The sequence below is a fragment of the Phascolarctos cinereus genome, unplaced genomic scaffold, assembly GCF_003287225.1.
Source record: "Phascolarctos cinereus isolate Bilbo 61053 unplaced genomic scaffold, phaCin_HiC Scaffold_4;HRSCAF=312, whole genome shotgun sequence".
Lineage (NCBI taxonomy): Eukaryota > Metazoa > Chordata > Mammalia > Diprotodontia > Phascolarctidae > Phascolarctos > Phascolarctos cinereus.
In genome coordinates, this window is record NW_027555847.1 from 623,023,929 (window position 1) to 623,051,069 (window position 27,141).

General features: G+C 40.2%; 1 protein-coding gene across 1 annotated transcript in view; it reads right to left on the reverse strand.

Moving 5' to 3' along the window:
* Positions 1-27,141, reverse strand: part of ANXA13 (annexin A13) — an 88,263-nt gene that overhangs the window by 10,597 nt on the left and 50,525 nt on the right. The window contains exons 4-10 of the mRNA XM_020965006.2: positions 20,259-20,353; positions 18,173-18,343; positions 11,493-11,526; positions 11,309-11,388; positions 9,381-9,449; positions 8,901-9,002; positions 475-550 (exon numbers count right to left, since the gene is read on the reverse strand). Coding sequence (XP_020820665.1) covers positions 475-550; positions 8,901-9,002; positions 9,381-9,449; positions 11,309-11,388; positions 11,493-11,526; positions 18,173-18,343; positions 20,259-20,353 — 627 coding nt within the window. The remainder of the gene's footprint in view (positions 1-474; positions 551-8,900; positions 9,003-9,380; positions 9,450-11,308; positions 11,389-11,492; positions 11,527-18,172; positions 18,344-20,258; positions 20,354-27,141) is intronic.

The window sequence follows — 27,141 nt, forward strand, 5'->3', positions numbered from 1 at the left end:
ATTGTCTTCCTTCTTCTGAGAATACTCCTTTTAGTTCCCTTTGGTATGGTGCCCTGGACTCTTTACTGTTGGATGGTGGACAATGGACAATACCTTCACTCTGGGTCTTGCAAAAAGAAGGGCTTCTGCCAAGACATGCTCCTCCTGTGCCATCCCTGCTATTTCCTGCCTATCAGCAAAGACTGGCAAGTGAGTGCCCTGGTGTTTTCCTGGCAAGTTTTAAAATCAGGACTCCCCTCCCCCCTCTCACAGTAGATTTCTTTTTTTTTTTCCAAAGAGATTCAAAATGTTAAGAGAAATAAAATAGAGGAAGGCACCCTTGCCTCATCTGTAGCTTATTGCTTGGATTCTATTTATCACTACCTTTGGTCTCACTAATAAATCCATTAAGATTAAATTATATTGGTAGGTTTCAGACATGTGCTGTTAGGTAATGATTATGTTAGCGGGGAGACTCTCCCAACCCGATGTTACCTAGAGTTAAATAGACCTTCTTCAAGTCTCCAGATGTTTCTCCTTCAATGGCCTCTTCAATATCCTTGCCGATTAACTAAAGATAAAAATCAAAACGCTGTTGTTATTAGAAGTTTTGTTTTTGCAAAGAGGGTGCTAACCTCCTGCCTAGCAGCAGTCACTGAGCCCTGGCAGATTGAGGCCCAGCAGTTTAGCTTGACCCTGGCCAAGCTGGTCCTTGCCAAGTCTCTTATTGCTGAGGGTTTTGTTCAAAATATGAGTCCTAACAGATTTTTCCCTGAGGAAGCCACTTCAGTTCACTGCACTTCAGTTTCTTCATCTAGAAGACACAAACACTGGATTTTTATCAAGATAAATATCCAGATCTGAGCTTTGGTTCAACAATGGAAATGCACAAATAGAGGAATGGGGGAAACATAGAACAGGGGTGTCTGTGAAGCCATCCAAGTTTTAATGTCAAGAGAGGCTATTACTAGGAGAATTTAGCTTAAGAAAGGAATGTAAATTTAGGTCACTTAAACAGAGATACAGTATCTGAATCAAGGGATGTGACAGTTCTATTCTATTCTGTTATGGTCAGAACACATGTGTATTATTATGCACATGCCAAGATATGACATTTCAGAAAGTGTGATGTTACACTAAATAAAACATGTATGGAGGCTGACCAGGGTGGTGAAGAGGGACCAAAGCATGAATCCATTGGAGGACCTTGTACTTTGCAAATTGGCAAAGATGACACAGCATGGAAACAGTCAATTTTGGAAGGGCTATGTAAATACAGATGCACTAATTCATTACAGCAGAGCTGTAAATTGTTCTAAACACTCCGGATAATGATTTGGAATTATTTAAGCGAAGTGCCTAAGACCTGATATCTCAGCTATCTCACTGTTGGGTATGTACCCAAAGGCATTTAAAAACAGAAAAGGCTGCAATATGTACCAAAACATTTATAGCAGTACCTTTTTTGGGATCAAGGAACTGGAGGAATGGCTAAAGAAACCATGGTGTGTGCAGTGAGAAATGACAGATATGAAGAATTCGGAGAAACTTCAGAAGGCTTGTATGAACTGATGCAGAGTAAAATCAGCAGAGCCAAAAGAACAGCATACAAAATAACTACAACAATGTAAATGAAAAGATATCTGAAAGGCAGCTGATGTCTGAGCAACTGGCAGAAAAACAATGATCCTGGAGAAGAGGTAATGAAATATTTATCATCAGAGAGGTGGGGGACTCTTATGACAGAATGTTGTATGCATTGTCAGACTCAGTCATCTATTGGTTGTTTTTGCTGAACTGTTTTTTTTTGTTGTTGTTACAAGAGAGGGGCTCTATTCTAGGAGAATAAGGGGAGTGAATGTTAATGGATGTATCCAGATAACTGTGATGTGAGAACAAAAGAAGATTCAGTAACAGCAGGATCATTATCTTTAAATATCCAATATTTGATTATTTGCTGGTGATTGAGACTTAAGAAAGTATAAAGAACATGAGTTAAACTTAAAAGTGCATCTCACACACATTTTTCTGACGATGGTTAAAAACTTTACTAATATGTTCTTGCACTTAATCTTGCCTCAGTCTCCTCAATTGCAAAATGAGCAGAACTCAAGAGAAGCTCTCCAAGTACCCATCTCCTAGGGTGGGTGAGGCTCACAGCAGATAGGGTAGATCAAGCATTTTGCAAACCTTAAAGAGCTCTATAGATGTGGGCCAGTAGCCAGCAAGCTGAAGTAAACGTGAGTACTCTAAGGTCTACAAAATAATCTTTCTTCTCCAGGAATGGGTTGAGGGTGGGGTAGGGTTAAGACAGATCACTGAGAAAAGAGATCACAGTTAACACGACCCCTTTTCTCATTGTTTTTCCCCATTCAGATTTGGTATTTCCTCTGTGGGTAGAATTTCAACATAGAAATGTCATTCACTGATGGAGACCCACAATGTGGGGTCTTAGAGAATCCTAGGGGCACAGAGAGGTTACATTACTTGCTCAGGGTCACACAGCCATCATGCCTCCAAAGCAAAATTTGAAACCAGACCTTGTTCATTTCAGGGGCAGCCTTTCATCCACAGAGCCAAGGCTGCCTCTCTTTCTCAAGTCTGGTGAACGTCCAAACCATTCTACAGTCATCATTGGCCAGTGTATCTCCCTGCAGCACCACATTACACATTAGGCCTCTATTCAAATATTTATAGACTCTGAAGTCTAGTGTAAATTGTGATTAGCTTAACACAAATACTGCCTGGGCCAACCTCAGGGCAGGCAAATAAAGGGAAAGGCAAGTTTCATTCTGCATTTGGGGGAACATATTTGGAAATCAGAAATATTGAAAGCCATTCCTTAGGAAGAAAGTATATAATGCTGAATTTGATGAAGAACTGTACCAGGCTCTATAAATAATTGGGGTCTTAGGATAAACACCAGTGGACTTTATGTAGTATGTTTTGAACATTCATACACAAATATAAAATACCCTACAGGAAACAATGATGACGATGAGGGGAGAGGGGCACAGTGCACAGTGCGTGGAGGCCTGGCCTTTGAGCAGGAAGACTTAAATTCTAAGTCAAACTCAGAGATTTAACTAGCTGTGTAACCTTGGGCAAATCACTTAACTCGTTACTTCCTTAATTTCTTCATCTGTAAAATGAGATTGTGGGACTTCATGACCGTTAAGGGAGTGGAAGGGAATAAGCATTTATACAGTGCCCACTATATGCCAGGCACTATGCTAAGGTAAGTACTATTATTATTCCAATTTTACAGTTGAGGAAACTGAGGCAGGCTTCAAGTGACTTGCCCAGGCTCATATAACTAGTAAGTGTCTGATGCTGGATTTGATTTCAGATCTTCCTGATTCTAGAACCAATGTTCTTTCCACTGAGCCACCAGTTCTCTCTAAGCTACCTTCTTGCTTTAAATCTATGATCCCAAGAACTGGGTTCAAGTTTCCTCTCTGACACATGCTAGTTCTGTGACCATGAGCAAAGCACCTTATCTCCTTGCCCCAGCTGAGTCTCTCAGCCTCTAAATTGCAGATGGAGTTGCATATTTGTGGAGGCAGTTTTCACACTGGGAGTTCTCCACATCAATGAAATGCCAAGTTCAGAACCCCTTCTAAAAAATAAAAATGAAGTTACATGAGGTCCTGAGACCACATAATTAAGTTGTTAGTCATAATAAGAGTGTCAGCCCAATGGGTAGAGCGCTGGGCTGGGAGTCAGGAAGTTCAAGGCTAGTCTCAGATACTTATTAGCTGGGTGACCCTGAGTAAGTCACTTACCTTCTATTTGCCTCAGTTTCCTCAACTGTAAAAATGGGGCTAATAATAGCATCTACCTCCTAGGTTGCTGTGAGAATTGAATGAGATACTATTTGTGAAAAGCACTTAGCATGGTGCCTGGTACCTAGTAGGAGCTATATAAATACTTATTCCCTTTCTCCTCTCTCCCCAAGTGACCCCAGTTGTGTGGTATTGGAGACCTAGTTAGAAGGTGATTATGGGAGATACTCTCTCCCCAGAACCCGCCCCCAATCCACCAAAGATCCTTGTCAAGAGCTCCTCCAGCCCTTCTCCAGCTCTGGAGGGCTGTGAGGTGGGCCCAACACTCCTGGTCCACGTGCCCGAACTGACTTCCTAGGTGCCTGTGTCTCAGCAACTAGTTTGATACATTTCATACTCTGTCTCATTTCTGCTATTCGAGTAATGGATGCTCTTTGCCAAAACATAGATTGCTAGTAGACTTTTATTTTCTTTTTAAACCTGGCTAATTGGGGTTTCCCACCCATGCAGAAAACCACTCTGTAAAAATCCCTTAAATTAAATTACTGACCCCAGCTGGGGGGAAATATTTTAACCATGAGGCTCATTTTTCTTTTTTGACCCAGACCTGTAATTTTTTCCTAACTCCAAGGCAGGCTGCTCTCCATGACACCATTCTGCCTCTCAAGGTTGACTTATGCACCCCAGAATATATGATTTAAAAGCATTGAGGAGAAGACAAATTCATAGTTCTGTAGCTCTTTAAGGTTTATAAAAGACCATTCTGTGAATGAGTCCATTTCTCTCTTTTATTAATCTATCTGTCTGTCTGCCTGTCTATTGTCTATCATCAACAATCATTTATTAAGCACAAATGCCAAGCATTGTGCTGGGAATACAAAGACAAAAATGAAACTGTTCTACCTTCAATGAGCTTGCATTTTACCAATGGAAACAACACATACACAGATAAGTCAGTTAAAATATATGCAAAAGAGTGCTGGGCCTAGAGTCAGGAAGACCTGAGTTTGAATTTGGCCTCAAACACCTACTAGCTGTGTGACCCTAGGCAAGTCACTTAACTCTATCTGCCTCAGTTTCCTCATCAGAAAATGAACTGGAGAAGGAAATGGTAAACCACTCTAGTATCTTTGCCAAGAAAACCCCCAATGGGGTCACGAAGAGTCAGACATGACTGAACAACAACAACAACTTTAGGGAAGAGGCATGGAAAGGCCTCAGGTAGAGCAGCACTTGAAGTGAGCTTTGAAGGAAGGTTTTTGTTTATTTTTTCTAGGCAATTGGGGTTAAGTGACTTGCTCAGGGTCACATAGCTAGTAAGTGTCAAGTGTTTGGTCTGAAGCCACATTTGAACTCAGGTCCTCCTGACTTCAGGGCCAGTGCTCTATCCACTGTGCCACACAGCTGCCCTATGAAGGAAGTTTTTAAGAGATCTAAGAAGAGGGAGTAAGGAGAGAGAGCATCCTAGGGACAGGGGCCAGCATGTGCAAAGACAGAGAAGAGAGAAGCTCCATCTTTCACCTCCATGCCTTTCTCTTGGCTGGTGGGGCCCCTCCCTCTCCTCACCTCTGCCTCTCTGAGTTCCTGGCTCTCTTTATGACCTAGCTCAAGTGCTATCTTCTGCATGAGGCCTTTCCTAGTCCCTAGAGCTGCTAAAGCCTTCCCCTCCAAGGTTCCTTTGTATCTGCTTGGTGTTTGGATCTCCCCTTCTAGAATGTAAGCTCCTTGAGGGCAGGGGTTGTCTTTATATCCCCGGTGCCTACCACAGTGCCGGGCACATAGCAGATCTTTAACAAATGCTTAATTTGTTGTGATTGGAGATGGCCTGTCATCTGTGAGAAATGGCAAGGAGGCCAGTTTGGCTAGTGAGTAATATGTAATAAGCCTGAAGAGCTGGACTAGAACTGGCTTGTGACAGACAAAATGCCAAAAAGAAGAGTTGCGTTGTTGCTAGGAGCAATAGGGAACTACAGAATTGGGGGAGTGACTTTCCTTAAGACCTGTATTCTTTTTTTTTCCTTGTGAGGCAATTGGGGTTAAGTGACTTGCCCAGGGTCACACAGCTAGTAAGTGTTAAGTGTTTGAGGCCAGATTTGAACTCAAGTCCTTCTGACTCCAAGGCTGGAGATCTATCCACTGTACCACCTAACTGCCCTGACCTGTATTCTTTTTAAATATCCCTTCTGCAGAAGGTGGAGGATATCTTGGAGTGGGGATGAACTTGAGGATGGGAAACCCATTAGGAAGCCATTACAATAGTTTAGGCTAGAGGTGAGGAGAGGCTGAACTGAGGTGATGACTGTGTAGGCAGAGAGAAGGAGGTAAAGAGAGGTTGTGGAGGTGGAATTGATAAGGTTCGGTCGAATGAATATAAGAAGGGAGGAGGATTGAGGAGAGTCCAGGATGATACTGTGGTTGTGAACTTGGGTGACAGGAGGGAGGTGGTGCCCTTGACAGAAACAGGGATGTTTAAAGAAGGGGTGGGCTTGGGGGGAGAAAACGAGCTTTCTGTTGGCCGTGGTAAGTTTGAAAAGCGCATGGGACATCACTTTGAAATGATCACTAGGCAGTTAGTGATATGGCGCAGGAGATCTACATGAAGTGGTTGCTAATATGCTAGTGTAACCCATGTGAGCCTATGAGATAGCTAAGAGAAAGTATAGAGACAGAAGGGGATAGGACTCAGAATAGAGCCTTGGGTGATGTTTGCAATTATAGATGGGATATGGGAGATAACCCAGCAAAGTAGACCAAAGGAGGAGCCAAAATAATAGAACTGGGGGTGGTGGGCCAGTGTCAGGAAAACCCATAGAAAATTTATAGGAGGACAGACTGGTCAACAGTGTCAAATGCTGCAGAAAAATCAAGAAGGTTTCAGGCATTAATGCCACCTTCATTTTTTACAGGTGAGAAAACTGAGGCTCAGAGACATTAAATGACTTGCCCATTGATATGAAGCTACTGAGGGTGGCATTTTGCACACATGTCTTCGGACCCCAAACCCAGTCCTCTTTCTACTACATTGCCCTACATTGGTATGATTCATACAGCAGGATATATGCAGTAAGTGACAAAAGCAAGATGTCAGATCAGGATTATAACATTTAGGGCCAAAGGTCATTGTAAGGTTTACAGAGTAAGGGGCACCTACACTGATACTTTAAAAAAATAATAAAGATGAACACACAACCTAGTTGAAGGATTTTTTGATCTAAGAATATGTGATATTGTAAAGATGATTCATAAAGGAATCACTATATTGTTTTAATTGTAGTGGCCAAAGCATGATTTAAAAAAAAATTTGTTATAAATTTAATAATCATGAACAAAGCAAATAATCAAATAAATAAACCAAATAAGGAGTAAAAGCTTATCTAAAACCCTTAGCATTTAAACATAGTAGAACAAATGAATTAACAAACAATAAACATTGATTTTTTCCTCCTTCCTTCCTTCCTTCCTTCCTTCCTTCCTTCCTTCCTTCCTTCCTTCCTTCCTTCCTTCCCTCCTTCCTTCCTTCCCTCCTTCCTTCCTTCCATCCTTCCTTCCTTCCCTCCTTCCTTCCTTCCTTCTTTCCCATCCAGATTGCCTGTTATTATGAAAGCGCTAGCAAGAGCCAAGGAGAGAGCTCAGGCTGGAGAATCTCGAAGTTTTCATCCACTTTCTGACACTTACTTGCTGTGTGGTCCTGATAAGTTACAGATGGTCTCAATTTTAAGAATAGTTTCCTAATCTATCAAATGAGGACAATAATACCTTTCCCATCTACCTCCCAGAGTTGTTAAAAGGATAAAAGGAGATAATAGAAGTGAAGGGACTTTAAAAAGTTAAAAGCATGATGTGAAAACAAATCCGTTGTGGGATGGAAGGAGCACTGGATTTAGAGTCAGAGAGCCTGGGTTAATATTCCAGCTCTGTGGCTTGCTCCTTGTTTGACCTTGGTCAAGTCATTTCCCCTTTGTGGGCTGTAGCTCCTCGTCAATAAAATGAGAGGCTTGGACTGAATGATCTCCAAGGTTTCTTCTAGCTCTATGTTTGTGATTCTAGTATCCTATGATATAATACATGAAAATCCAGATGGGCAAAAGTGGCAATGGGGGGTGTGGAAAGAGCAGTCAATGGTCCAGGAGTCTGGAGACCAGGGACCTAATTCTAACTCTGCCTGGAGGATCTGCCAGCATCACATTCAGAAAGTGACTTTTCCTTTTAGACCTCAGTTTTTTTCATTTGGAAAATGAAGTAGCTGGACTAAATCCTTTTAAAGGTTCCTTCCAGCCCTAAATTTTCTGATTCCAAACCTAGCTTAACTCATAGTTGTTGTAACCCTGGACCAGTCACTAAATTCCACTGAGTCTCAGTTTCCCTGTTTGTGAAATGAGTCTGATGGACTAGATCACCTCTAAGATTTTGTCTAGTTCTAAAGTTCTTAGATTCTAACTTAAGTAGAGGCTACTTTCAATGTGAGAACATTCTGCTAATGAAGATAAGTGATAGTCTTTGAGAGTTCCCTGAGGGCACAGGGAAGCTAGGAACTTGCCTATGGTCACACTTCCAGTAAGTGCCTGAGGCAGGATTTAAACTCAAGTCTTCTCAGCTCCAAAGCCAGCCCTTTAAAATGGATGCACCATGGAATAGCTTAAGCTAGGCAGGTCCCCCTATGCATATAAAATGTTAGATTTATGACAATTTCATTAAATGACAACCTTTCAGGGATAGTTCTCTGGGGTACTAGGGGGGTACACCTCTTGTGTCATTCTATTCCATTTTAAGTTGAGATCATCATAATACTGATAGCTCACTTTTCCATATGCTTTACAATGCCTCCTTCACAACAACCCTGTAGGGTAGGCAAGAAGAGCCTCATTATCCTCATTTTATAGATGAGGAATCTGAGCCTCAGTATGTGAAGTGACTTGGCCAGGGTCACACATGCTACGCCTCAAACCCAGGTCTCAACTCCAGATTCAGAGGTTCTTCTACTCCTTTGCAATTATGTTAGCCTATGCCCCAAGGCCCCAAGGATAGTATTGTAAAGTGTTAAGGAAGCAAAACTCCCCAGTTCCTAGCTCTCTGGTTTTGTCTTATTCTCAATCACGATTAGTGGTAAAGTAATTGTTATTTCACCAAGTCACTTACAATTTGATAGGCTTGGAAGGTGGCCCTCAATTGCTTGTAGTTCCTCTTTGCCAGGACCTCATTGAAAGCCAGTTCATCTGTGCCCCAACGACCTTCCCCGGCCTTCAAAGTTCAAAGACTGACATTTTATTAAAAACTCTCTTTAAGAAGCCTAAAAGTGCTGTTTTTTTAAACACCAAATATCACTTAAAAGAAATTATATGCACAGACTAGAGACGTCTCATTTGTGCACTTTAAGCTTCTAACAGAGGTGAATATAAATGGAAGACAATTATCGTTTATTATATCATGTATTGTATTTATTGTATTAGAATGAAAGGCCTATATATAAATGAGCATATTTTAATTTAAAGATAAGAGCACATTTTCATTTCTCAGATAGTGTAATTACTTCCTGAGTAATTAAAACCACCTCTCCCATACAGTGAGAATAATGTTAAGTGGTAAACCAAAAAAGAAAAAAAAAGTCTTCACACTTACATCATAGAGATCTTTTGCATCTTGACCAGCTAGATCTTCATCAACATTGTCTCCTTCATCTCGGTCAGCCTACAAGAAGAGAAACATTGTCAATTACAGTTGCTAGGTGACCCTGGGACATCAGAGGAAAAGTAAGAGGACTGGGGGTTTCTCTCTGATCTGGTGGGAAGTTTGACCCAAGGCCCCTTCTAACTTTGAAGTTTACATTCCTGTGGGAAAACCCACAACTATTGCTCTTTGCTGCCATCTATTGGGCACTGTGATAACAGTGATGTCAGTTGAACCATTAAGTAGAATTGGTATGTGAAAGTGTGTGTGTGTGTGTGTGTGTGTGTGTGTGTGTGTGTGTGTGTGTGTGTGTGAACTCAGGACTAGTTTCTTAACTTGTCATTGATTCCAGGGCTGGAAGGGACCTGAGGAGACTAATTTGTTCAACCTCTTGCCAGAAATTTTTTCCTGAAGAATGTCAACCTCTCTTTAAAATGTCTCCAGTCAGAGGGCACAGAGAGGAAGGAAGGCCTTCTGAAAGGACTGACCTGAACTCTCCTTGCATCAGCTTGTGTCTTTTCTTTCTTGTTCTCTTCTGCCAGTCTGTCACCACAAAAGGATGGGAACTTGGGTGGGAGGGGGATGGGGTTCAATCATAAAACAATGGGGATACATAAAGCTTGCAAAGACGGGTGAATCAGATGTGATGTGAATCAGTGGATTGTCTATTTGGTTGGAGGTCCAGTGAAGAGGACTGTGTGTTCCCATAGTGCACATTCTGAATGCCCTGTGTTAGACATTGAATGGCTGGCTTTTGTTGTCAGAGGTTCTTTGCTTCAGTTTTTATGGGACCAGTCAATAGGTGAATCTGGTTCCTTCCCTTGGTTAAATCCTGGTTAAGAAAGTTCAGTCTCATATAACTTTCTTATCCCCTCAATCCTGTCACCTCCTGGCACCTTCTCTGAGTTTCTCCTGGCTTTGGTTTCCCCATCCCCTGCCTTTTAGCTGCCCTCTACCCTGCTTGGCTATTTAGCCTTGCCAGTGCTGAATGCCTCTTATAACTCCATTCCCCAGAATGTTTTCCCTTCAAGTGCTTCAAGGAGGCCACCAAGTGGAGGTTTTTATCTGGAATTAGAGATGGTAAATTCTGGGGCCACCAATTATTTTCTCTAAATCTCAATAGTCCAACAGATCTGTCATCTCCTCAATGTGACTACTCCTCCAAAGATGCAGTATATAACCCATCCATGCCTGCTCATCCTGTCCAATTCTCCCCCATGTCCTTCCATAAATTTACCAAAGGGAGCCCACCTAACATGCTGGGGGTCATCTGTACAGTCTCTTGACATTGTGTGGACAGCCAGATGTCCACCTGTTATCCCTCCCTTGTGATTGGCCCATCATTTCCATCTCTGACATTTAATAACCTTATGATCATGGGCAAATCATTTAACCTTTCTGAGCCTTAGGCTTAAGACTTACTATTCAATTGTCATGTATATTGACATACTCAATATTTGAAACCCCAGTCTTAAAAAACACTAGTTTTACCCAAGGAATTAACTAGCTGAATCTTTTTAAAAATTTGTTGTCACCCAAACACTTCTCTCCTTGTCTTGCAATTTTCACCATAGAACCTTGGTGCCTAGAGATAGTTGCTGTTCAGTTGTGTCTGACTCTTTGTGACCCCCTGGACCATAGCACGTCAATATTGTCTATGAGGTTTTCCTGGCAAAGATACTGATGTGGTTTGCCATTGCTCTCTCCAGTGGATTAAGGCAAACAGAAGTTAAGTGACTTCAAATAGCTATTAAGTGTCTGAGGCCAGATTTGAACTCAGCTCTTTCTGACTCCAGACCTAGGGCTCTATCCACTGGGCCACCTAGCTGCCTAAAGTAGACCCAATATAAAACAAGAGAGCAAAGCCCCTGTTCTCTTACCTGTAGCAAGGACATGAGAATCTTTTCAAAGTTTCCCCTTGTGTCACCTTTGATATCAGATTCAAGGCTCTTGTTAAATACTATTAGAAAAGAAAAAAAGGGACCAGGTTTACTCTCCCAAGTAGACTGTGAAAGGACCATACCTTCTCCAAACTAGGTGGGATTGAAAGAAAATGTCACTTACACCTTTGGTATGCCTCTTTTATGGCTTTGATTTCCTAGAGAGAGGGAATAAAAATAAACATACCAACATCAGGTCAGTGTGCAATGGACTCTAAAGGGGGATAGATGCACAGAGAAAAGAGACATGCCCCCCCTTTCCAGGCTGCTTGATGCAGATTTAACTACCAGAAGTTCATACTTTTGTAGTTTGAATGGACCTATCCAATCCCCTCACTTTGTAGATGAGAAAATTGAGGTCCAGAAGAGTTAAGTGTCTTGCCCAAAGTCAAACAGGTCATAAGTAGATCATCGAATGAAACTTCATATGTAAAGCACTTTTTAAACCTTAAAATGTTATGTAACTATCAGCTATCTTCTAATTATTATTTTTAAGTAACAGCTGGCATTTCAATTAGAGTCCTTTGACTCCAAATCCAGAATCGTTGTTGTTGCTGTTGTTACTGTACTATACTGTCTATCAGGGTACAGATCTCTGAGCAAATCATTTTGCAAATGACGTAGGAGGCAAGGTTTTACTTCACCCCCAACATGTTTATGCAGGTAAAATCTGATTGAATTGACACCAAGGACAGCTGTGCAGGAAGAAGGCAGAGAGAGGTTGTGGTTTAGTGTGCAAAACCATCGGCCAGTGGGGTTGGTTGCTTTGTCTTGGTGAGGGGAAGGAGTGGGAGATTTACTTGCTTACAAATTTTATTTGTTGATTATATTCTGTTATATTTGTGATGTTTGTTCTGCCCTCTCATCTTCCTTCTCCTCCTCTTCCCTCTTCAGTTACCCCCTCCTCATTGTCCTTCACCTTTTCCTCCCTGACTTCCCAGACTTTCAGAACCCCAAGCATGACTCTGCCCCTAGTCACTTTGCTCTCATCAGATTTAATCGGCTAAAAGTGTGGGAACAGCCATAGGCTTAGAACCTGAAATAAACTGGTCCAGACCTAAAATATATCGAAAGGACTATGGCCAAATGAGACTTCTGGTGGACAGAGAATCAACCTAGGAGCCAATAAGATTTGGGTTCAAGCCATGCCTCTGAAACATACAGGCTGTCTGATGATTGGATAAATAGCATAAGTGCTCTAGGCCAGGGTCTTCAAATTCAAATGGAATCAGGTCCCTGCAGGCAGTAGGATGACTCAGAAAATCACAAACTAATGTTATCTGTGCTTTGCTGCATTTTTGTTTTATTTTGTTAAGCATTTCCCAATTACATTTTAATCTGGTTTGGAGTGTTTGACACTACCCTAGGCAACTCTCTAAGCTTATAAATTGCAGATATGGTGCCGACTTGTATTTATAGACGCCATTTTCCCCTCCAGGGGAGTTCTTTATATTACTGGAATCATAGACCTAGTTCCTATCCCGAATATTAATGACTTAATTATTAGTCATCAATTAATAATCAGCCCTGGCATTATCTCTTTGATTTCTATTCCTCCTGGCTGCCAGATGCCTGTAACTCCTGCAAACCTGAAAAAGACATAAGAAAATCTGTGTGGACTTTTGGATAGATATCTGTGCTACACTGGGCTTTGAGTCACACTCTGCCCAAAATGATCATTTTGTGGAAGAAAAGAAGTACTGGTTGTCAGGAAATAACTATGGTGTGAAGAATAAGGCATCAACAAAATCTTGAAAGATGAAACAGGGACATCTAGGTGGTACAGGGGATAGAGCACTGGTCCTGGCATCAGGAGAGCCTGAAGTTCAAATCCAGCCTCAGTTACTTACTAGCTAGCTATATGAGCCTGGGCAAAGTCACTGATTGCCTCCAAACGAAAAATGAAAAGAAAGATTAGAAATAAAAGTTTACCTTTTAAGTTGGGAAAGTGTTTGCAGCTATGGAATATGGATGTTTGGTGAAACCTTATTTATGTTCACACATCTTGGGCAAGTGCTTCCATAGCCATGTATCTCTCATGACCATTTTATAATTAATGATAATAATAGTAATAATATCTCTCATCTTTATGGTACTTCAGGGTTTGGAAAGCACCTCCCTCACTACAACCTTGCGAGGTAGGTAGCACAAGGATTATTACCCCTGTTTTGCAACTGAAGAAACTGAGGTTGTTGTAGTTGAAAGGGCACAGCAGCTGAAAGCAGAGGACAGGAGTCCGAAGCTGGGCTCTGTTCCTTACCACGTGCATGATGTTGCACAAGTAATATAATCACTATCAGCCTCAGTTTCCCCTTCTATAAAATGAGAAGGCTAGGCTAGCTGATTTCTAAAGTTTCCTTCTAGTGCTAAATCAAGATTCTATGACCTGATTATGCTCACACAGCTTTAATGTGTCAGCTGGTAAAAAGAATAGGATGGTTTGATTCCAAGAACAGGGCTCTTCCTGCTATATCTTATCTCATTTTTAATATTTTGATAGACCTGTGATTTCATCTGTTTGGGCATGCCCCTCAGATGCCACCACAGATCAAGACCCCTCTTCATCTGCTCGTTGCTTAAAATTCTTATACATTCTTCTGTATTCTTATATATTCTTCTGTAAAATTGTCTATAAAGTAACTACCTAACATATTGGAAGACTTCCTTCCTTTTTCTCTTCCTTCCTTCCTCTCTTCCTTCCTTCCTCTCTTCCTTCCTTCCTTCCTTCTTCCCTCCCTTCCTTCTTTCCTCTCTCTCTTTTCCTCCCTTCCTTCCTTCTTTTGTTTATTTTTTTAACCAGGCTTGTGATTTTATTGGCATGGGAAACTTGTGGTGAAAACATTCTCTCTATCAATGAAAGCTGACACCTGCTTTGCAACTTATATTGTGTTGTCTGGGAGCCTGAGAAGTCAAACAACTTGCCTAGTGTTACTATCTTGGGGATACCAGTACAACACTTAAGGATGCTTTTGTTATCTCTCATCTGTTCTACAAGACTGTTATTGTCAGACAGCATGTGCTATCTTATAAGTACATAAGTACGTATAAGTATATATTTGCTGCAGGAGAAAAAATTAAGACAAGAGATACTAAAATGTACCCTTATATTCTATTTCATTTAAGGTGGGACAATAATGGAATTAGCCCAAGGATTCAGGGGACTTCATTGATTGATGCAATAATCTCCAGAGAAGTGCAGGCTGCCAGCCACCAGAGGGAGTGTCTTCTCACATAAATCCTCTGTAGTAGGGACCTCTGCCCCATCAGGCTATTTACCTTCCTTTTGTGAGGGGTGAGGGGAAGGAATAAAAAGCTCTGGGTCTTGTCTTGCTGGAGCATTCAGAAGCAGAAGAAAAGATTTGTGTAGTAATAACATACTTGCTCTTTCCTCACAACAACTGAGTCAGCTAGGGAGAGTATACATATTATTAGCCTTGTACTATAGATGAAGAAACTGAGATTCCAAGAGACTTACCTATGATCATACCCCTGATAAATTATAGGGTCAAGACTCAAACTCATGTTTGAGTCACCCACATGACCTTAGGCAAGTCACCTGTCTCTGGGCCTCAGTTTCCTCATCTGTAAAATGAGGGAGCTGGCCTGTTAGGTTCCCTTCCATCTCTTAATCTATTTATGTCTTCTGACTACAAGTCCAGTGTTATTTCTACGATACCAATGCCTCATTAATGAAAAGAAACTGCCAAATGAAGCACTTAGGTTTTCAAATTGAAAGATTATGTACAACCACAGAATCTTAAGAGTTGGAAGCAATACCAGATTCCATTTGTTCAATTCCTTCTTCCATGTATGAATCCCTGTTCCTTCCCCCCACAACAATGGTCACCTAGCCTAGCTGTCACTGTTACTTCAAGTAAACCTGAAGTATTTGAACATAGAGATTTACATTCCAGAATAGTTAAGTGATGAGGACCCACCAAAAATTTCCTGTAAAGAGAAGTTTCTGGCTTTTTTGCTTTGCTCTGCAGAATCTCAAAGTGGTAAGGGATCTTAGAGGTCACTAAATGCAACTCTTACTGAATGGGAATCTCCTCTGTAACAAGTGGTCCTTCAGCCTTCCCTTGAAGATCTCCAGTTAGGGTGATCTAACTGCCTTCAGAGGCAGGCCATTAACTTATGGATGGCTGTCATTGTTAGGGAGCTTTTCCTGAGATCAAGCCTAAATTTTCCTCTTTGTAACTTCTGCTCATTGTTCCTAGCCCTGTCCGCTAGATCCAAGCAGAGTAAGTCAATCCTGTTTTTGGAGGCTAATCATTCAAAGAGATTATGACAGCTATTATGAACACTCATTCTGGACATCATGGTTCAGTGTGGCCCGTGACAGCTTTTTAGGTGGCTGTGCCATACCATTAAATCCTACTGAGCTTGAATTCTGCTAAAACCACTAAATATTTTTGTATGAACTTTGTCTGGCCACAGTCCCTGTATTCAGTATGAGGTCAATGTGAAAAAAAAAACCTAATGTAGATCTTTGCATTTATCCCTATTAATTTTCATATTTTGTTTGGTTTGTCATCCTAGATAGCTGAGGTCTGTTTGGGTCCAGAACCTCTCATCCAATGTATTTACTACCTCTCAAAGCATTGTGCCATCTACAAATTTAAAAAAAAACACCATGTTTTTTATTCTTTCATACAAGTAATTGCTAAAAATTTTGAACACTACAGGACCAAGGACAGATCCCTAAATCCCTTTCCCTATTTCTCTTCTTAGATATTGACTCTTTTATGACTACTCTTTGGATCTGTCCATCCAACTAATTCCAAATCCACTTGACTTTATTGTCTGGCCTATATCTCTCTATTTGTCTATAAGCATAGCAAAAGAAACATTGTCAAATGCTGAGCTGAAAGCTAAGTGTACTATGTCTGTAGAATTCTCTTGATTTACCAATATAATAATCCTGTCGATAGAAAGAAGAGTAATGTGGCATGACCTGTTCTTGAAGAATTCATTCTATTTCTTTGTGATCATCACTTCTCTTTCTAGATGTTTACTAAGTATTTTATAATACTGTATTTTAGAATTTTACCAGGAATCAACATCAAATTTTCTGGTCTATAAATTGGCACTCCACTATCTTCTCTTTAAAAAAAAAAAGGATATTTGCCTTTTTCCAGTCCTGTGTCACTTATATCATTTTCCATGCCCTTTCAAAAGTCACTTACAGAGGCTCAGCAATGACATCTGCCAGTTTTTTTTCAATGTGTAAGATTGTAGTTCATCTGGAACTAATGTCTTAAACCCATCAAGGGTAAATATATGTTCTTTCATTATCTCTTCATGGCCTTCTCTAGTGCATTAAAATATGACTAAATTTACAAAGATTTTGCATATTTATGACTCCCCAGGAATATATGAGCCTATGCTATTTCACATTTTTATCAATGTCTTGGATAAAGACATAGGTGACATATTTAGCAATGTGCTGATGACACAAAGCTTTGAAGAATCACTAATACTTAGGATGATAGGTTTAGGACACAAGGGGATCTTGACAGGCTAGAGCAATAGGATGAATCTAATAAGATGAAATTCCATAGTACTAAATGTTAAAGTCTTGTACTTGGATACAAGAAAATTATCTTTATAAGGATCAGGTTGAGAAGGCATAGATAGACAGTAATGTCAGTGGGCTGCAAACCCAATATAAGCAAACAGTATAATTGTGGTAGCCAAAAAAAATGTAATTCAATCTTGGGCTGCATTTAGAAGGGTATAACTTCTAGGAATAGAGGGGTGACATTACCACCATACTCTGCCTTCTTCAGACCTCATCTGGAGTTCTATGTTCAGTCCTGAGTGCTATGGCTTAAGAAGGACATTGATAAGCCTGAGACTGTCTCAAAGATGGCAACTGGGATGAAAGGCCTGAAGTCCACCTCACATGAGGATCATTTGAAGGAACAGGGCATGTCTAGCTTGGAGAAGATAGGGCTGGGGTGTGTGTGACATAATTCAGTTACTCGATCAAAAAGCATGTATTAAGCCTCTGCTGTGTGCTGGGTACAATGCTATTATGTCGCTGTGACATAATCACTATCCGTAGGTATTTGAAGGGCTGTTATATAGAAGAGAGATCAGATTTATTCTTTTTGGCTCCAGAGGACAGAATCAAGGGCAACAGGCAGAAGTTCCGAAGGAGTCAATTTAGTCTGATGCTAGAAAAACCTTCCTAGCATTCCTACTGTTCCAAAGTGGAAATGATCTGCCTAGAGAGTTAGGGGTTCACCTTCCTTGGAGGTCTTCAAGCAAAGGCTAGATGGCCATTTGTAGTATGTTATAGTGCAGATTCTTTTCCCTCATAGATTGGACTAGGTAGCCTCAGCAGTGGATGACTGGCAGAGCTGATTGTTAAATTTTCAGACTTAGCATTTACACCTCAGAAATTGGCAAATGCTAAACATCAGGGCTTGCTTTGTTATTTTGTTGCATGTCTAGACTTAAGAAAATGTTAATCATGCAGATTAAATGGAAAGTTATGTCTTGTGCACCCCCCAGCTGATTGTTAAACATTTGCTGATATACCTTTGCCTCTGAAGTTCCTTCCAAATTTGAAATTCTCTATTATTGTGATTATGTCATTTATCATGTAAAGTGGGGTATATTAACACTGAGGCACTTCTTTCCAGACTTTGTTCAGGGTCATTTTCATTGTGGGAGTCCTCTCTTCTAGAGCCCTGAGTAGTATCTTAAGGTGGGTTTCATACTACCAGGAGAGAGTGGCTTCATCCTTCCCCTTAGTGGAGTCTTTGGGAGAAGTCACGTGACTGTGGTTCTAACCTTATTGGTTCTGGTGCAGAGAATCTCGATCAGCACAGATTCATCAGTCCCAATGCCTTTCATGGCCTTCTGTAGCTCTTTGGCACTGTATTCACTTGGGAGATCCAGAAGGGCTAAGGCTGTCTTCTCAAAATTCCCACTGAGCTCACTCTTCAGCACCTTTTCCAGCTCCTACAAGTACATACGAGATCAATGTAAGAGGGGGATATTCATCCACTTTTCTTTCAGTGTTCTACTTTAAACATTGAATGACCAGAAGATCAGGTGGCCTCAAGGTCTACAGGCAATCTTCCATGGATACATGGAGCAAAACCTAAAGAAATACATCACAAGCATGAAAACTATTGATCTTCATAGGATCATAGATATAAAGCCAGCATGGACAATATTGTCCAATACCCTCCTTTTACAGACCGAGGCCCCAAAAGTTTAAGTGATTTGCCTAAGGCCATACAGGTAGTAAGCATCAGAGGCAGGATTTGAATCCAAGCCCTTTGAACTCAGAGGCAAGTGTTTTTCCACCACAGCAAACTACTATACCTTTCTGGAGACAGTCTAAGTGAATTTTCACAAGGTCTTCCAATTAATTAAAAAAGAGGCAGGATTAAAACCTACATCTTCTAACCAAGTCCAAGGCTATTTTCATTCCACCACATTTATTCTTTAAATGACTCTAATACAAAGTTTAAAAAAGAGCATGAAAGTGAAATGAGAGATAAAAACAAAGTTCTCCAGGAGTTCAAAGAAACAAGAGATTATCTTGGCCTCTAGGAGGAGAGTGTGTGTGTGGAGGAAGACTTTGTGAAGTAGGTAAAGTTTAAGCTGGACCTTGAAGATGAGTATGAATTGATCACCAGAAGTTAGGGGTTGATGAGGGAAAGATATTCCAAGCAGAGGGACAAGTGGAAGCCAGGACATCAAGGCAAGAAAGCACAAGGATTGTTCTGGTAAAGGTGAGTCATTTGGTTTGGTTGGGATATAAGAAAGTCAAAGATAAAGAAGGTATAGGTTAGGGGCAGCTAGGTGGCGCAGTGAATAGAGAGTACTGGCCCTGGACTCAGGTGGACCTGAGTTCAAATCCGGCCTCTGACACATAATGCTTAGTAGCTGTGTGACCCTGGGCAAGTCACTTAACCCCATTGCCTAACCAAAAAGAAAAAAAAAAAGAAGGTACAGGTTGGGGTCAAATCATAGATGGCTTTGAACATCATGGGAAGTAACTACTGGAGAAAAGTAAGGGAGAAAATAAGTAAAAGAGAAAGCAGAGAGTAATAGAGTAGATATAAGAACTAAGAAACCCACCAAACTCTGGGACCCTTTAGTGTAGGGGCAAAGAGTCTCGAACACTTCCATAGCTCTTGAGGGTATCACTTTCTTATGATACCACGTCATTCCACACCATAATAATAGTTCATATTTATATAGCCCTCTCTCTTTTTTGTCTGTCAGATTCTACCTTAAAATTCCAACTCAAATGCCAGCTATGAGGCATTATAGTGGAAAGAATACTAAGTCTGGCATCAGAGAAGAATGAGTAGATCCAAAATATTAAGCTCCATGTACAGAAATTGGTCCACTTGCAAATCACTGATCCATCTGCAAATTGGCAGATGGAACTTGCCAGATTCTAAAGAAAAACAAAGCCTCTATTCCAGGCTTTGTAAAAATATAATCAATATTTTAAAAAACCTTAAAGGAGTTTAAGAACAGTCAAGTCCAAAATGATAGCAACAACAAGTTACTAAAATAATCTAACAGTTTTGAGAAATCAATAAAAGGTATATTAAAAAGGGTTTCATTATTTTTGAATATTCTGAATAAGGAAGAGTAGGAAAACGTAAGGCCCAAATGGATGCCAAAGAACAATAACAAATGTTCATTAAGCTTATACTATGTTTGGTTTTAAGGAAGATAAAAATTTAAATAAAACAGCCCATGCTTTTTTGGAAATGAATCTAATAAGAAGACTGTGAGTGTGAGAGTTTGTGTGACTGCCATATATATATATGGGGTGTGTGTGTGTGTGTGTGTGTGTGTGTGTGTGTGTGTGTGTATGTAGATATAATGCCATACATCTTGAGATTACCTTGCCGTACTTGGACTTATATTTCTCCTTTATTTTCTGTCTCTGGTCTGCTGTTCTGCTTGACAAAACTTCAATGATGGCGGCTTCATCAGTTCCTATGATACAAAGGAGAGAAAAAAAGCCTAATTGGACAAGAAAGGGGTTTTATTTTGTCCAAGCAGGGGAGAATCAGAACAAACTGCTTCTTAGCAGGTTACACCTTCCAAGTCAAATGTGCAGTAGAGCCCAGATTGAACCCAAAACTGCTTTCCTGTAGTTGACACGCATTGACCCAAAAATTGCATTGTAGATACAGAGATCTATTCCTTCAACAGATATTTATTGCACATCTTTTCTGTGTGAATCCCCTGCTGGATAGGTACTATGGAGGATATGAGATGAATAAGAGAAGCAGTAGTAGTAGAATATACTGGACTAGATATCAGGAAATCTGGACTGACATCCTATCTTACTCAATTAACTCTTGGTCTCTTCACATTTCTGGACGACAATTTCCTTGTCTTTGATGTGAGGGAGTTGGACCCCCAGACCACTTCCATCTCTAATAGCTCACTTTCAAGAATAAATATTATTGTCCTTATTTTGTAGATGGCTAAACTGAGGTGAAATGATATGCTTGGGGTCATATAAGTAGAAAGTGTCAGGGTCAGGGCTTGAAACCAGGTTTCTTATCTCTAAGTCAAGGATTCTTTCAATTCCGTCATTTTGCTTTTTTCAGTTCTAAGATGTTATGCTCAAGACATAGGCCCTAACCAACCAGTTGCCATATCTTATCTTTTATACCTCCACCATATTTTTCACATCTTTCCCCTCCTTTGTTATTATCACTGATACTGCTCTCAGTTAGGCTCTCACCTAGATTAGCCTTCTGGTTCGTGTCTGTCTCCAGTGTCTCCCTTCTACAATTCGCCTTTACACTGATGTTAAGGTGATCATCTTAAGTCATTGATCTAATCATATTCTTTTCCTACTCAAAAACTTCCAATGGCTTTCCATTACCTGATAGTCAAAACCTTCCATGGTCTGGCTCCAATTTTCCTTTCCAACTTTATTTCATACTATTTCCCTTAATGTATTCTATTTTCCAGATAAGAATAGACTCACTATTCCCCATCCCCCTCCTGCTCTTTCCCATCTACCATGCATTTGTGTATGCAAAGAAAGGATCAGAGTCTAAGAAATAGAATGCTGGACTTGGAATCAGGAAGACCTAAGTTCAAATCCTGCCTCAGCTGTGCTACCCTGGGCAATTTGCTTAACCTCTCAGCTCCAGTTTTTTCATCTGCAAAATGGGAATAGCAAAAGTCAGTCAATAAACATTTATTAATCATCCACAATGTGCCAGTACTGGGGTTAAAAAAAAGAAGCAAAAAGTACTCTCTGCCCTCAAGGAGCTCACAAACTAATGGGAGAGGCAACCAGCATAGAAATATGTGCAAAAAGGCCATGTACAAGATAAATGGAAATCATTGAAAGGGGGAAAAACATTCTTCAATCTGATAGACACAATAGAGTAAGAAACAAAATTTTTCTAGGAAATTATTAGGAGAAAGACAATCTATCACCAGAAGGCACAAAGCTCAAGATGGCCAAGATTTTGGAGGCAAGAAACATATGTGTGTATATATATGTATATGATATATACATATATACACATATGTATATTCACACATATATAATATATGCATATGTGTATATACATATATTTGTTCCATCCTGACCCTATGCAGTTTAGAGGAGAGTTTTGTTCATTCCTGGGATGGTAAGGCCGGTGAAATTTGCAAGACGCAGGAGTCAGGCTGGAATAGGTGGAAACAAAACCAGTAGGTGTGGTTATCACAAGAATGCTATGGTGTGGACCTGTAGGGAACCCTCAAGGTGCACAGTCTGGGGTTTAACCAGGAATGCTGTTCCCTTTTTGACCAGATCCTTCTTTATCAGTATTTCTGTAGATCTCCAGGTAGGGTACTGGTGAGATTGCTGGGCATATTTAATGGATTATGGGCCTTAAAGCCAAAGTGGATCTCAGAGATCACAACCTTATTTTAGAGATTAGGGGCACAGATTTAGGGACAGTAAGTGACCTGTTCTAGCAGAGCTAAGATTCAAACCCACGTTCTCTGATAGCAAAACCAGTGGCCCCCTAATGACAACATGGTAGTCCTCTGGTCCTAGTGTCACAGTCCTAATATGAAATTCTGATTGTACAGTCAATCCCATAAATGAGTAGCCCAGGGAAATGATGCCACAGCTTCAATTGATCAGATAGATGAAGAAAGAATGTGGCCCATGAATATACATTAAAAAACCCCAATACTACATTTTCCAGAATATCCTTCTTGAAGATCAATAACAATTTTTTAAAAATAGCAAACCTGTCTAGAAATGGCTCAGAAATTGCTTGTAGAGAGGTTGGAAACTGGATTATATGACCTCTTAAACTTCATATGGTGCTTCTGATTTCCCCAAAGGAGATGTTTCTACTTCCCAGGCAAGAGGATGATTTATTAAACAGTGACCTCATTTTACATTTCACCACATATGTGTCATGCATAAGCGGTCCTTGCCTTGGAACAGTTTCCTATAAACATTTACAATGCTTTGAGGTTCTGTGACCAGTCACCAGCCAGTGGTTCTTGGAAATTAAAAAAAGGAAAACCCCAAATCTTGACTGGACATTGAGGAATAATGACATAGTATGGCTAAAACTGAAGTGATGATTAACCCCTTGAACTGCCAGAGGGCTCTGTTTATTTTGTAGCCTTGAGAAATTCACTAGGAAAAAAAACTGAGAAAAACAGGGAGGAAATTGGCCAACTCTTCAATGGCATGGAGGTCATTGGGTTTGAAGAAGCCAAAAGGGATCAATGTGTCCTTGAGACCACTGAAATCAACTGTGGTTGCTTGGTCTTTGTTTCAAGCACTAAAAATTGTGGTTAGCCACAAACAATTACATTCTGTTCAGCTCGACTTACAGTTCAAGCCTCAATACTGGATGGACAACAAAATAGCACATCCTGTTTCTATTCCCAAACCACCACTGAGTACTTTAAGCTTTGGGGCCTTTAGCTTCCCCTTCTGTAAAATGGGGATACTGGAAAGGTGAGTGAAATGATACGTGGGAAACACTTGAGCTTTTTATAATATTAATTTTGTACATGTACATATATAGATATACACGTTCAAAATCTCTCTCTCCCTCTCTCCATTTATCATCTTTCTGTCTGTCTACCTAGCTCTCTAGCTACAAAGAAATATCAGGAACTCTTTATAATAACAATTTATACATTCATGAGATAGACATGAAAAATATCTGGAGTTCCTTATAATATTAACTTTATACAGTTACATTTGTGAATAGACATATAGGTCCAGAATATCTATCTATCTATCTATCTATCTATCTATCTATCTATCTATCTATCTATCTATCTATCTTCATTTCTTTCTTTTTCTTTCTGCCTAACTCTCTAGCTCTACAGATATACCTGGAACTTTATAATAATTTCATATATTTATGAGAAATACATGAAAAATACTTGGAGCTCCTTATAATATTAATTTTATATGGTTACATTTATGAATAGATATATGGGTCCAGAATGTCTGTCTGTCTCTCTCAGATGATACATGAGAAACACTGGGTGGTGTAGTGGATAGAACACTGGGCCTGGAGTCAAGAAAGCCTCAGTTCAACTCCTGCCTGTGTGATCCTGAACAAGTCACTTAATCTTTGCCTCAGTTTCCATCTTTGTAAAATGGGAATAATAGCAGCAACCAATAATCTTGCAGAGTTATTGAGAGGATTAAATGAGATAATTGTAAAGGGCTTAGCACAGTACCTAGCACATAGTATATGCTAAAAAAAATGTTAATCATATTATTGTTGTTATTGTTATAGTGATAATTTTATACACACACAGATTAATAAAACCTATAATTCCATCAATGTGGAGAATTTCTAGGGCAGAAACTCACTCCTTGGATGCAGATCTGTGATTAGTCTGTAATTTTGATTCATCAGTGGTCTTCTTGGGCGCCGAGACCTTAATTGAGGTTGTATTTGTTGTTCCATAGCCAGTATGTGATGTTACTCCTTCTAATAATAGCATCTTGTATTTGCATTATACTTTACAAAGCCCTTTGCACCCACGATCTCATTTGGGTCTCAAGACAACTCTAAGAGAAATTCCTAGTACAAGTCTCATTCATTATTGTTATTTTATAAGTGGAGGAAAAAAAGGCTAAGTAGTTTGCCCACAGCTAATGAGGGGAAGAACAGGGATTCCTGACCAAATCTGATGCTGTCCATAGTGCACCTCCTGTACCTTCCTTCTTGCTTCTTGGTTTGTCCTTAATAATGGACACTAAGCATTGATAGTATGTGTGTTTCCTAAACCCATCATGGTAGGGTTAGTTTTGGGATACTGGATTCGCGAAACAGAGCCTTTTTTTTTTTTTAACACAGATGAGGGTAGGTGACCTAGGGATTTGTAACGTGGACTGTGGTGAACAGTCGGATAAAGGGCCTGTGACCTGGCAGGTCTTACTGTATAAAAAACCTCTATTTACTATGAAAGACTTTAAAACTCTGATCAAAGCAATGACAAGCCACAATTCCAGAAGACTGAAGATGAAACATGCTATCTACCTCCCAAAAGAGAGGGGATGAACTCAGGGTAGAGAATGAGACATATGTTTTTGGATGTGGCCAATGAGGGGAATTTCCTTTGCTCTATTATGCATATTTATTACAAGGTTGGTTTTTTTTTTTGATTCAATGTGGGGAGGGGGAAGGGGAAGAAAATACTTATTGAAAATAATAATAATATTTAATTTTAATAATCCCTGTTAAAATTCACACTTGGGAGGTTCATCATATTTATTTTTGTTACATCATCTTAAGTTTAGGTCACATGATTTAGAAGGGACTTAGGGATCACCTAGTCCAACACCCTCATTTTACATGAGTGTGAATGACTTGCCCAAGGTCACAGAGGGCCTATGGGCCCTAGATTCAGGATTTGAACCCAGATTTCCTTCAAGTTCTGTGGATTTCCATTATACCATGCTACCTTTTAATGTGCTAATACTATGAGCACATTAGTCAGTCAGTCACTCAAAAAGCATTTATTAAACACTTAGTGTTTGCCAGGTACTGTACTCTGAGGATGCAAAGAAAGGCAAAAACCAGTTTCTGCTGATGCTTTATATAAGTTTGCTACCTAGAGAGAGGCAGTTAAGTGATCACGTACAGTGGTATCGGATTCAAACACAAATAGGGGCCACTAAACTGTACAAAAGGATCCTTGTGGGCCACATATTGACTTACTTTTAAAATATAACAATATTTGTGTTTTTATTGTATTTTACTTATTGTATTAACTATTTCCCAATTACATTCTAATCTTGTTCCAGTCTCATTTGGGAGTACTGTGCACTGCATGCTTGATACCTCTGGTTTACTAGATAGAGAGAGGAAATTGCATTCAGGAAGACTTGATTTAAAATCCAGCTTCAGATATTTATTATATTGTGAATCTGGGGAGTCACTTAGCCTGTTTCCTCAACTGTAAAATGGGGATAATAATAGCACCTACCTCTTAAGTGGAGCAGCTAGGTGGTACAGTGAATAGAGTCTCAGGCCTGGGTCAGGAAGACTCATCTTCCTGAATTCAAATCTGGCCTCAGACACTTAGTAGCTGTGTGACCCTGGGCAAGTCACTTAACCCTGTTTGCCTCAGTTTCCTCATCTGAAAAATGAGTTGTAAAAGGAAATGGCACCCTCTAGTATCTTTGCCAAGAAAAACCCCAAATGGGTCACGAAGAGTCAGACATGACTGAACCACAACAGTCTCTCAGGGGTGTTATGAGGATAAATGAGATCATATTTGTAAAATGCTTTGCAAATTTTAAAGTAATATGAAAATGTTAATTATTATTGTTATAATGTTAATTGTTGTCATGTTAATAATGAAAATAATAATAATTATTGTTATTTGCCATGACCTACAAAGAAGACTGAAGGAATGAGGCACAGGACAGAAGAACAAGGGAAAAATCCAGAGTATGAAGGTCAAATGTTGGGGGGGGGTATCTTAGGACAATACTGGAGCTTGAAAGTAGGGGATGCTCAATGGCTGAGGGGAGGAGGGTGATGGAATGGGATACTGGGAGGTATTATAGACACATTTTATCTGTTTTAAAATTGTGACTTGACCAGTCTGGTGACATAGCTTTGTCCTCTAGATAAAGCCTGAACACAGGGGGTCTACAGCTCTAATAGCTGTATGCTAGGGCAGATCTAATCATTCTCAGCAGCCTGGAGGGGACTCTGGCTCACAGGCTGGTTTTTACCTCTACTTAAAAGTGAAACAACGCAGGGAAGGAGGATCCTACAGACAGCTGACAGTGGCCTGAATGAGGCGGAAGTGGGCTGAGTGTACCTACAAGCCACCACAGCTGTTAGAAGTTGAATTTCACATCCTGGGCTTGACCAAAGCGAACAGCCCAAAGAAAGAAGTGGTTTATCTGGAAGCCTAGGTCTCCAAGGGACAGGATGTTTGTGGCTCTGAGATTTCACTTAGAAGGAAGCCTAATTAAACAGGTGGTCCCTCCCATCAGCCCTGGCAGGCTGGTCATAGCTACCCCTAGGGTGCCTGCAGAGGAAACCTATCACATGATGTCTAGACTCCTGGATGTTGCATGGTACAACGGTGAAAGAGGTCAGTGTGGGCGTGGGAATGTTTTAGCCATGGTAGATGACAAAGCCTGATTTGTTGGGAATTGCTATCATATTTATATATTTCCATTCACTAAGTGCCCTGAAATGAATGGATTTTGTGCTAGGCACTGATGGGAATACGATCATAGACATTTGAGT